The sequence below is a fragment of the Setaria italica genome, chromosome V (genome assembly GCF_000263155.2).
Source record: "Setaria italica strain Yugu1 chromosome V, Setaria_italica_v2.0, whole genome shotgun sequence".
Lineage (NCBI taxonomy): Eukaryota > Viridiplantae > Streptophyta > Magnoliopsida > Poales > Poaceae > Setaria > Setaria italica.
Window position 1 is genome coordinate 5445050 of NC_028454.1, and position 12814 is coordinate 5457863.

At 46.2% G+C, this 12814-nt stretch overlaps 1 protein-coding gene and 1 pseudogene across 1 annotated transcript; one reads left to right on the forward strand and one right to left on the reverse strand.

Moving 5' to 3' along the window:
• The first annotated feature begins 2263 nt into the window (after nt 1-2263).
• Nucleotides 2264-5569, forward strand: LOC111257238 (annotated as a pseudogene).
• Nucleotides 5570-11895: 6326 nt separating this feature from the next.
• On the reverse strand, nt 11896-12814 carry LOC111257215 (heavy metal-associated isoprenylated plant protein 2-like). The gene is made up of 3 exons (XM_022826357.1): nt 12715-12814; nt 12516-12591; nt 11896-12428 (listed from the first exon to the last, which is right to left on the reverse strand). Exons 1-3 carry the CDS (start codon nt 12721-12723, stop codon nt 12112-12114), a joined length of 402 nt encoding a protein of 133 aa, XP_022682092.1. The 5' UTR covers nt 12724-12814; the 3' UTR covers nt 11896-12111.

Sequence of the window (12814 nt, forward strand, 5' to 3'; positions counted from 1 at the left end):
CAAAGTTTGACCGCACCTCCCTTGCTTTGGCACCACCGGAGAGTAGGTGAAGCTCAGCTCTCTATCAATGTGCTGGACTGGCTCGGGCTGGAGGAAGAAGAAAGTCTCTGTCTCGGGATATAGTGGGGGATGAGTTTTTATCCCCCTTTTGTCCCGGTTGGAAGTTTAGTCCCGGTTGGATCCTCCAACCGGGATAAAAGGACACCCTTTTATCCCGGTTGGAGGATCCAACCGGGACTAAACTTCCAACCGGGACAAAAGGGGGATAAAAACTCATCCCCCACTATATCCCGAGACAGAGACTTTCTTCTTCCTCCAGCCCGAGCCAGTCCAGCACATTGATAGAGAGCTGAGCTTCACCTACTCTCCGGTGGTGCCAAAGCAAGGGAGGTGCTGCCCGAAGTTTTTTCCCTCATTTTCGTGGGAATTTGACTCAGCCAACACAAGTGTTGCGAAGGTTTGCTACTTCATCCTCGTGTTATGCTTTGATTTATGCTTTGGAGATGGAAAGATTATTTGCTACAATGTGATGATGAAGTAGAAAAATGGAGAGGTATTTTGAGCTAGAATGTGAGGGAGATTGATGTGTCATATATAGTATGCATTATTTCAGTGGTTTAAAAATGATGCTACCTTGTCTAGACGGTTTATCTTATCAAATTCAATATGGTTTTTTAAATCCATACTTGTTGAACTTGCATACCGTGTTCATTTCGACGAGAATGTTCTCCGCCGAGCAGCAACGTATGTCAAGAAGGAGGTTCGATTCTACGAGAAAGAGTGGATACGGACATCGTGACCGTGTCCCCTTTTCCGTAGCATCTAACCTCTTTCATGACGAAGTGCGGTGCAGCCCAGCTGAGGACATCCTCGCGAAATGAACACGGTCTTCAAGTTCAACTACTTCTGTAGTGGTAAGGAAAGAATTTTTGTACATAGATGACTTCTGCTACTTGTTGAACTTGCATACCGTGTTCATCTCTCCGAGGATGTTTTCCGCCGAGCAGCAACGTATGTCAAGAAGGAGGTTCGATTCTACGAGAAAGAGTGGATACGGACATCGTGACCGTGTCCCCTTTTCCGTAGCATCTAACCTCTTTCATGACGAAGTGCGGTGCCGCCCAGCTGAGGACATCCTCGCGAGATGATCACGGTCTTCAAGTTCAACAACTTCTGTAGTGGTAATGAAAGAATTTTTGTACATAGATGACTTCTGCTACTTGTTGAACTTGTATACCGTGTTCATTTCTGCTAAGATGTTCTCCGCCGAGTAGCAACGTATGTCAAGAAGGAGGTTCGATTCTACAAGAAAGAGTGGATACGGACATCGTGATCGTGTCCCCTTTTCCGTAGCATCTAACCTCTTTCATGACGAAGTGCGGTGCCGCCCAGCTGAGGACATCCTCGCGACATGAACACGGTCTTCAAGTTCAACAACTTCTGTAGTGGTAATGAAAGAATTTTTGTACATAGATGACTTCTTCTACTTGTTGAACTTGCATACCGTGTTCATCTCGCCGAGGATGTTCTCCGCCGAACAGCAACGTATGTCAAAAAGGAGGTTCGATTCTACGAGAAAGAGTGGATACGGACATCGTGACCGTGTCCCCTTTTCCGTAGCATCTAACCTCTTTCATGACGAAGTGCGGTGCCGCCCAGTTGAGGACATCCTCACGAGATGATCATGGTCTTCAAGTTGAACAACTTATGCAGTGTTAAGATAATAATTTTTGTACATAGATGGCTTCTGCTACTGGAGGAAGTGGCGATGGTGGGGGCGATCGTGGTTCCTATTATGGCAAGGTTCCAATCATAGTTGGCCCTCAGCATAAGCCGAAGAAAAAGAGCGCGCTGGAAAAAGCAATGCTTCGTTATTTGCAGCAACGTCATGAAGAAGCTGTTGCCGTGGGTCAGGAACCTCCTTTTGGTGGTCGTTATGCTCCACCCTCAGTCCCGGGTGTTTCACGTCCACTTAGTACTACCGTTTCAGGCGGCACAAATAAACCTAAGGATGAGGTTGGGTCAGCGGAACCTTCGTCTTCACCGTCCAAGGATGCTTAAAGTCCTCCGTGATAATAACCAGTGGATGGCTTGTTGTATTGTATCATGTTGTTTGGGACTTTAATTTAAATATGTGTATTTGGATCTTCATGTTGTTGTATTGTACCATGTTGTTTGGATCTTTAATCGATTTTCACACGTAATCCATTGTCAAGTGTAATCCATTTTCATGCGTAATACGATGCAGATGGACCGGCAATGGATGTATAATGCAGATAGGCGGAGCAAGGCGTTTATTGATGGCTTGCATTATTTTCTCGAAGTGGCAAAAGCGAACAAGCCAGAGAATGGGTTCGTATGTTGTCCATGCTTCCAATGCAATAACAGAAAGGAGTATTCAAAGGATTCCTGGGGGACTATTCACAACCACTTGTTTAAATACGGTTACATGCCTAACTATTTGGTTTGGACCAAGCACGGTGAACTAGGGGTTGTAATGGAAGATGGTGAGGAGAAGGAGGAAGATGACACCATTCCGGACTGGGTTGCAGGCCAAGCTTTTGCAGGTACTTCAATGGGCGAGGCTGATGAAGATGAGTTTGCAGAAAATGACCCTACTGATGACCTTGGTCAGGTGATACGAGATGCATACAGAGATTGCGAAACTGAGAAGGAAGCAGCAAAGTTGCAGCGCATGATAGATGATCACAAAAAATTGTTGTACCCAGGTTGCCAGCAGGGCCATAAAAAACTAGGTACGACACTAGAATTTGTGCAATGGAAGGCAAAAAATGGTGTGTCCGATAAGGCATTTCAGGGGATGTTGAACATTGTCAAGAAGATTCTCCCCGAGAATAATGAATTACCGTCCACAACATATGAAGCTAAACAGATTATTTACCCTCTCGGATTGGATGTTCAGAAGATACACGCATGCCCTAATGACTGTATCCTCTATCGTGGTGATGAATACGAGAAATTGGATGCTTATCCCGTCTGCGAAGCCCTGCGGTATAAGATCAGGCGAGATGATCCTGGTGATGTCGAGGGGCAGTCTCCCAAGAAGAGAGTTCCCGCGAAGGTGATGTGGTATTTCCCTATAATACCACGCTTGAAGCGCTTGTTCAGGAACAAGGCGAATGCTAAGTTGATGCGATGGCACAAAGAAGACCGTAAGGAAGATGAGATGCTGAGACACCCCGCAGATGGGGCACAGTGGAGATCAATTGATAGAACATTCCCAGACTTTGAAAGTGAAGCAAGGAACATAAGGTTTGGTTTAAGCACTGATGGATTCAATCCATTCGGTGAGTTGAGTAGTGGTCATAGTACTTGGCCTGTGACCCTTTGTATGTTCAACCTTCCTCCTTGGCTGTGCATGAAGCGGAAGTTCATTATGATGCCGGCGTTTATCCAAGGCCCAAAACAACCCGGCAACGACATTGACGTGTACCTAAGGCCGTTGGTTGATGACCTTTTACAGCTCTGGAAGGAAGAAGGTGTACGTGTGTGGGATGAGGATAGACAAGAGATCTTTAATCTACGAGCACTGTTGTTCGTAACCATCAACGATTGGCCTGCATTGAGTAACCTTTCAGGACAGACAAATAAGGGATATCGGGCATGCACCCATTGTTTAGACGACACAGACAGCATGTATTTGAAGCACTGTAAAAAGGTCGTCTATATGGGTCATCGTCGATTTCTCCCTGCTCACCACCAGCTGAGAAAGAGCGGGATGCATTTCAAAGGGACGCCAGACCATCGTAAAAAACCTGCACACCGTAATGGAAAGCGTGTGTTCGAGATGATGAAGGATGTATATGTAGTCTTCGGAAAGGGACTTGGTAGCCAACCTGTTCCGAACGACGATAACGGACATGCACCCATGTGGAAGAAAAAGTCAATATTTTGGGAGCTACCTTATTGGGAAATCCTAGACGTTCGCAACGCAATAGACGTGATGCACCTGACGAAGAATCTTTGCGTGAACGTGCTAGGCTTCATGGGTATTTATGGAACCTCAAAAGATACATTGGAAGCACGACAGGACCTGAAAGCCATGGGGCAACGAGATGACCTACATCCGGAAAAGAGAGATAATGGACAGCACTACTTACATCCTGCCAGTTACACTCTCAGCAAGGAAGAGAAGGATAGCATGTTTGAATGCTTGAATAGTATGAAGGTCCCGTCTGGGTACTCCTCGAATATAAAGGAAATAATAAATATGAAACAAAAGAAGTTTACAAATCTCAAGGCTTATGACTGCCACATGTTGATGACCCAGTTGCTTCCGGTTGCACTGAGGGGTGTTCTACTAGAAAATGTCCGGTTGCCGCTCGTAAAGCTATGCGCGTTTCTCAATGCGATTTCGTAGAAGGCAATCGATCCATCCAAGCTATCAAAGCTACAGAACGATGTGATGCAATATATCTTGTCAGTTTTGAGTTGTTATTTCCACCATCCTTCTTCAATATTATGACGCACTTACTGGTTCACCTAGTAAAAGAGATTGGTATTCTCGGACCTGTATACCTGCACAATATGTGGCCTTTCGAGAGGTTCATGGCAGTCCTAAAAAACTATGTTCTTAATCGTGTCCGTCCAGAAGGAAGCATCGCCAAGGGATATGGAACAGAGGAGGTGATCGAGTTTGGTGTTGATTTTATTGATTCAATTGACTCGATTGGAGTTCCAACTTCACGCCACGAGGGGAGGCTCCGAGGAATGGGCACCCTTGGAAGGAAATCAAGTTTGAGCAATGATACTGATTTGTTCGACAAGGCACACTACACTGTTCTACAACAGTCATCCTTTGTGTCTCCGTATATCGAGCAGCACAGGCAGATGGTAGCATCCAAAAACCCGACCAAATCCGATGCTTGGCTTACCCGTCATCACATGGAAACTTTTCCCTCCTGGTTGCGCCAACAACTTATGGGTAACTCTGAGATTCACCCACAGCTTGCCTGGTTAGCCAGGGGACCTGCTACCACAATCGTCAAATTTTCAAGGCTATGAGATAAATGGTTACACATTTTATACGAGAGCCCATGACCAGAAAAGCACGAACTAGAATAGTGGTGTCCGCATAGATGCCATGGACAGAAATAATAGCAAGGAGTCGTATTATGGTTTCATACAGTAGATATGGGAACTCGAATACGGACCGCTGTACATCCCTCTATTTCTTTGCAATTGGGTGAAGCTAACTGCCGTCACCAAAGATCAGTACGGAATGACAATAGTAGATCTGAGCAAGACTGGATACAGTGATGACCCATTCGTACTTGCCAATGATGTGCATCAGGTGTTCTATGTGAAGGACATGTGCAGCAAACCCAAGAGGAATCCAGAAGAGACATGGGAGCCAAAGTGCCACATAGTTCTTCCAGGTAAAAGAAAAATCGTGGGAGTCGAGGATAAAACAGACCAATCAGATGATTATGATCAGTTTGATGGCATGCCTCCATTCGCCGTTGAAGTTGATCCAAGCATCCTGCTATCCAAAGAAGAGGCTCCGTACTTACGCCGCGATCATGATCAAGGAACTTTCGTGAAGAAGAAATTTTACAACGTTGTATTGTAATGCGTTAAATGTACATGACCTTTGTGTATTAATTGATACAATTTGTAATTTACCCTATGCATGATTTCATGTGTTATTAAATTTGTTAGGTGAAGATTTTTTAGATAAACATGAACATTGTTAACCACATACTAACATGGATTTTTCTGCGCATTCAAATAATTTAATTAAATAATTTCTTGATCACAGCAATGCAGTAAAATAAATATTTTACAGGCTAAATGAGTTGGTATAGAATTAATGATTACTTCATACTTATTGTCAATTTACTCGTTAATTAAATATATTTTTGCATGTACAAAATCTGTGAAGGTTTTGTTTTTCATCCTGAAATGCAGTGAAAAGGTAAAATAAAATCCATTTCCAAAAAACAGGCGGGAGAAGAAAAATAGGAAAAAAAGACCTTTTGTCTCGGGTGCTAACAGCAACCGGGACAAAAGGCCCCCCTTTTATCCCGGGATAAAAGGGTACGTTTCGTCTCCCGCCCGAACGTACCCTTTTATCCCGGTTGCAGTTGGCAACCGGGATAAAAGGCCCCCTCCTTTTATCCCGGTTGGTGACGGGACCAGGGACAAAAGAGCCGTCGCCGCCCGTCCGCCTCCCTCGCCGGCCGCCGCCGTCGTCGTCCCCCATTGCGCCGTCGACGTCCCCCATTGCGCCGTCTTCGTCCCCCGGCCGGCCCGCCTCGATCCCCTCCTCGTCCGTCGACGCGCCCGGCCCCCGGCCACCTCGTCGCCTCCGGCCACCGGCTCCACATCCTCGTCGCCGGCTGCATCCTCGTCGCCCCTCGTCGCCGTCTCGTCGCCGTCCCGCCTACGCCGTCGTCGTCGTCGTCGTCGCCTCGGCCGCCGTCGTCCTCGTCGCCTCGGCAGCTGCCGCGTCCTCGCCGCCCCGGCCGCCGCCGTCCCGCGCGCCGCCCGGCCGCCGCCGTCCCGCCGCCCCGCGCGCGAGAGGTCCGCTGCCGCGCCGGCCGGCAGCGCCGGGAGGGTTTTCTTTTTAAGTTAATTAGAAAATTAAGTTTTATTTTTAGATAGATTTCTAATTTTGTTAAGTTAGATTTTTAGATTTCTAATTTTGTTAAGTTAGATTTTTAGATTTCTAGTTAGTTTGTTAAGTTAGATTTCTAGTTAGTTTGTTAAGTTAGAGTTGATACAGAGATCGCCGAGTAGCCGCCGTGATCGCCGCCGTCCCGCCGAGTAGCCGCCGTGATCGCCGCCGAGTAGCCGCCGTGATCGCCGCCGTCCCGCCGCCCATCACAACCTAGTAGGCACCGCCCGTGGTTCCGGTGAACCGTCCCCGCCTCCGTCGTACCGCCGCCCTAACCGCTGCCGTCCCGCCTCCGCCGCCCTGATCGCCGCCGTCACAACCTAGGCACCGCACGTGGATATTGTTAGAAATTCGTCAAAATTCGTAGAAATTCGTCAAAATTCGTAGAAATTCGTAGAAATTTGTAGAAATTCATAGAAATTCATAGAAATTTGTAGAAATTCATAGAAATTCGTAGAAATTCATACAAATTCGTAGAAATTCGTAGAAATTCATACAAATTCGTAGAAATTCGTCAAAATTCGTAGAAATTCGTAGAAATTCATAGAAATTCGTAGAAATTCATACAAATTCGTAGAAATTCGTAGAAATTCGTAGAAATTCATACAAATTCGTAGAAATTCATACAAATTCGTAGAAATTCGTCAAAATTTGCAGAAATTCGTAGAAATTCATAGAAATTCGTAGAAATTCGTAGAAATTTGTAGAAATTCGTAGAAATTCATAGAAATTTGTAGAAATTCATCAAAATTCATAGAAATTTGTATAAATATTTCGGACTTTGTACGATTCATGTTATTTTATGATTTCATTATATACATGTATGATTCCGGACTTTGTAGGACTTTGTACAAATTTGTAGTAAGACGATTTCTATGACTGTCATGTATGATTCCATGTATGTTTCCATCAATAGTTGAAATGGCAGACGATGAGACCGCAAGGTATATCATGGAGCAGATAATCGCTGGTGATGGTAGTGGCGACAACGTTCCACTATTATACACGGATGAAGAGGGCACCCAGGCGGACATGTTCCTCAACATGTCCGCCGATGGGAATGAAGAGCAACAGCCGCAGCAACAACTTGCCATGGCGGAAGGTTCCGGCGAGGTATATACTACCATTCTTGTATTGTTTCACGCCACCGCTACTACTACGTACTAATTAACGAATCTTGAACTGTTAGCCCTCCGGATCGACACAAGGGCAGAAGACCCGAGGTCGTACAAAGGTGATGGAAGGGAGGCTTGTCATCACCGAAGTTACAGAAGAGGGCAGGCCGGTTGCTCCCGAGAAAGTAGCAAAGAAGTACGTGAGTCAAATCGGGGCAATCGTCCGGGACAACGTGCCTATCAGCATCAGAGAATGGAAGGGCAGAAGCGATAATCCGTACGCCCTTCCAGAGACAGAAAAGAATATGCTGTGGGAAGACGTGAAGAGACATTTCACATTCCCCGAAGGATATAGTGAGAAGGATGTCAAAGCGTGGACGCTTAAGAAGATGGCTACTCAATTCCAGACATTCAAGAAGATGCTGGACACCCACTACATCAAGAAGGGCAAAACTCCAGACTTCAACGCGTGGCCAAAGTTGAGGGACCACTGGGATGCATTTGTTGAATACAAGAGGAGTGAAGAAGGTGTGAAAAAGATCACGACCAACACAACAAATGCTAGTCAGAAGGGCTACCACCATCATTTGGGGCGAGGTGGGTATGGCTCAGCAATTCCCAAGTGGAGGAAGATGGAACAAGATCTGATCGAACGGGGAATCGTACCTGCAACTATTGAATGGCCCAAACGATCAAAGAACTGGTACTACGCTCATGGAGGCTCCCTAAGCCAAGAGGATGGGACGCTGATTTTCAATGACAGAATACGTGAGAAGGCCGAACATCTCATGAAGAACATTGAAGATTCCAAGGCTGGGAGGTTGAGGGTGGACCGAGAAAATGATGAGCTCACATTGGCCCTTGGTAATCCAGAGCACCCAGGATGTTGCCGGGGGTTCGGGGTGGTTCTGTGGAAGTTCGCTTTCCGAGGCGACAGCGCCTCTTACAGAAGTCGGAAGCGAAGAAAGGAACAGATCGAGGAGAGCTGGCGGCAGATGCTAGAACAAAGAATGATGGATGAAATCAATCGGCGGGTGGCCGACGCAGTTGCGGAGTTGGCCCAATCTGGAGCAATGCCGAATCCTAACACCGCCAGCCCTTCTCAACGCCTCGGGAGCAGTTGTGCTTCTACAGGGGTCCCCGATGCGCAGACGCCCAGGTTACCCGTGGAGGAGCAACGGTTCCCCGTGGATGCCATCACGCAACGGACCTCATGTGAGCTGCATGCACCGGTCAGCAACCTCACTATTAAGTTATACTTATACATAATATTTATGCAATCTTGTCAATTGATCCAGGCCTCGAGATCGGAGTTCAACTTGTTTACTTCTGCTATATGTACAGGTAGCGTACGGGAGTGCGTTAGCAACCCTGGCAGGGCAGAGCAGTCATGGCATGGACATTCCAACAGGCTACGCCAGCGTCTGCGTCGAGCAAATAGTTGATCCCCAGTATGAAGGTCTAGAGCTCGACTTCCCGGGAGGCGACGGGGAAAAGACATTGGCAGATGCGCTTCATGGGATCATTCTATGGAAGAAACGCTACATCATTATTCCCGGCACGGAGCCATCTCCTCAGACCTCAAGACCGCTCCCCGTAGATCCCCAGCAGCGACCTTCTCCTCATACCTCGAGACCGGCATCTCCTGCTCCAGGACCATCCCTTCCATCTATATCAAGGTCTCCATCTCCACCACATCCTGGTGCTGGGAGCGACGACGACAATAACAACACCCCTCCCCGATCACCGTCGCCGGCACCAAGAGCGGCCCCCTTGAAGGAACCTGCAGCACCACTAAAGAAGTCACGAGCACCGCCTCCCAAGCAAAGACAGAGAAAGAAGAAAACAAAGGACCATGAAGTGGCTCGTAAGGAACGCTGGGAGGCAATGTCTCATGAAGAACAGTGGGCAGAAATCCAACGAGAGGCCAGTGAGTGATTCAAGAAACAAGCCGAATTAAAAAAGGCAAGGGAGATGGAGCCACCGCCAGTAAGTCGGCGAGATTTAAACTTTTTTATCAGGATGGAAGAAGGAGCCAAGAAAAGGATACCACTCTTGTCAAACTATGAACAGGCTCTAGTAAAGGCTGATGAAAAGGATAAAAGGAAAGGAAAATCATCCTCCAGCGGTCCAGTCCCCGACCTCAGCCATTTATCAAAAAAAGATGCTCAACGGGTAAAAGCAATGCCCTTGGATCAACAAGCAAATATATTGAAGTTCATGGAAGAAACAGGTCTGGGACTTGATGAATGCATAGGGTAAGTTGAGACGCCAACTGCACCGCCCCCTGAGCCGAAGTGGACTTATGAGCTAGGCAAACCTCTAGTAAAGCCTTCAATGGTACGGAAGCTATCAACAAAGATGTACGAATTCCATCAATGGTACATGATGGCATCCGCCAACTCGAGGGAGATGATCGGCATGAAGGTAAAACCGATAGATTTTCACGGTGAAGGGGAGAAAGTGTTGTGGCTAGACTTCAAGGATATATACGAAGTGTACCATCATGATGCCCTGAACGTCTCTCTGATCAGCGCTTGGATTCTGTAAGTGTCCGTTTATTATCTCTACATGTAAATTTTGGCGTGCGTCACCGTACTAACTTCATCTTCCATTTCATGTAGGATGCTAATTCAGACATGCCGCCAAGAGGCGTACCTACATGTAGGCTTCATGGATCCATCTGTAGTTAACCAACAACAGATACAATTAGCGCCGGAAAAAACCTTTGCGGAAATATACAATTTCCTACACAAACAAACATTCAAGGATTTCATACTACTTCCATACAACTTCAAGTAAGTGTGTGTATACCGTCTACTTTCGATGTCTTTTTCCTTATCTCTACATGTTAGTTAGCTCTAATATGCATGAACATTTTACGTACGCAGCTTCCACTGGATCCTTATTATAATTGAGCCTGAAAGAAGCCACGTCACTGTCTTTGATTCATTAAGGAAAGATCCGGTGGACTACCAAGAATTGCAAGACATGCTAGGCTTGTAATAATTCTAGACCTATCTCTATGCAAAAATTTATTTCCTAAATTTTATCCCTGTTACACTATGTCATTCATTATTCTAATCCGTAGCGCATGGAAACAATTCATAAGGACACACAAAGGTCCATTCAAAGAAAATCTTACATGGAACACAGACTTCCCGGTACGTATGCAGTCTGCACATTTATTACATTGTATAACACGAATATTTCATAACTTATTTTTTTCCGCACTGAAGTGCTTAAGACAGGAACCCGGGAATAATCTATGTGGCTACTACATCTGTGAGCACATGCATAGTTTTTTTGGGACCCAAGGGACCGAAGATGACGCCGCAAAACTTTAAAGTACGTAAAATAAATATATTACTAGTTAATTATTTTCTAGCTCCTTATATGTATTTGTTCATGTAACATTCACAAATTTCCAAATTATAGATGTTAAATATTCAACAAGGACTCTTGAAGGAAGAAAGAGTAACGGCAATATGTGAAGGTCTCATTGGATTCATAATGGACGAGGTGGTAAATCCAAGAGGAGAATTTTATTACGATGGACGACAATTAGACACTCCGATCAGCAACACCACGACGGGAAGATTGTAGGAAGATACTTTGATTTATTTGTATATATAATACGCGCTAATTATGATCGATTTGTACTAAGCTAGTTGAATTGTGTATATGAATTGTGTATAAGGATTGTGTATATATATAGTAATTGTATAATTACAAATTTCATTCGTCTAAATACTAGTTGATTTCGTTCTAAAAAAATCTCAACTACAAGGTTAACAAATTAAAAGGGCCGCGGTACTACGTATACGTGATGCATGAATGAAAAATTCATGCGTCACGGCAGTGCCATGTAAGCGCCATTTAGTCCCGGTTAGAATCGAGCCGGGACTAAAGGGCCTGTCCCGCGCCTGGCGTGGCATGCCCTTTAGTCCCGGTTGGTGACACCAACCGGGACTAAAGGGGGTCCTTTACTCCCGGTTAAAAGACCCGGGACTAAAGATCCCCCTTTTATCCCGGTTGGTTTATCCCGGATGGATATCCGAGAGATATGCACCCTACCAACCGGGACTAAAGGTCAATTCTCTACTAGTGGGCCAGGCCGGGCTACAATGGCAACTGGTGTGCCTTTTCATCTTAGTAGGAGTAGCTCAAACGTTCACATGTTTTTTCATACTACAACGAATCACGCGATCGACACAAGAAGAAATATAATGGAACTGGTGTTTGATCAAATATAATCACACATACGTAGAATCAGAACTCCAAAGTTTTCTTGGTAGAACAGACACAAACAACTGAAGAAAGGTGGCAGGCCACTCCTCTCATGGCCGCACAAGGCTACCAGTACCAGCCATAACCATACGGCGCATGCCTGAATGTTCCGTAGTAGCAGCAGTTCGGGAGCACGCATGCCGAGCAGTTGCATCCAGGCACGCACCCCTTCTTGCAGTCGCAGGCCTCGACGCAGTGGCAGGGATCGTCGTCGTCCTCCTCCTCCGGCTTCGTCTCGGGCTCCTTCGGCTTGTCGTCCTCGACGCCGATGATCACCGCCGCCAGGCACGCCTTCTTGAGCTCTAGCACGATGGCCACCGGGTCCACAGTCCCGACCACCGTCAGCGTGCAGTTCTCGGCGTCGATGTCCATGGACTTGATTCCTAATGAAGGAGGACACGGAGAATGGCGCGGGCAGTTAATGACTGACAAGTGGGGCCTTTGTGCAGTTCAAACCAATTTCAGGGTACCTTCTAGCTTGGCGACGGTCGACAAGATGGCCATCTTGCAGCTGCTGCCGATGAGATCAGCTCTGATCACTATCTTCTGAAGATACATGCCGAAGTGCGGATGGAAAAAAAAAATGCAAGGATCAGCTTCTTGATAAGTACTTTGGGCTGAAACTGGTTAGAATATACAAAATCAAGCAAAATAAAATGCATGACTAACCTTAGACATACTCGTCACCCTTGGGATCGATTGCAAGTCTGGAAACCCTGGGTGACGGGAGATGAAAGCGACGCTGCTGAAAGCTCTGAGAAATGCTTGT

What these genes read in the sequence shown, in the direction of transcription:
- LOC111257215 (XM_022826357.1), bottom strand. An exon ending in GACCGTCGCCAAGCTAGAAG is followed by an intron (nt 12,429 to 12,515) that starts GTACCCTGAAAT and finishes CTCCTTCATTAG; the next exon opens with GAATCAAGTCCATGGACATC.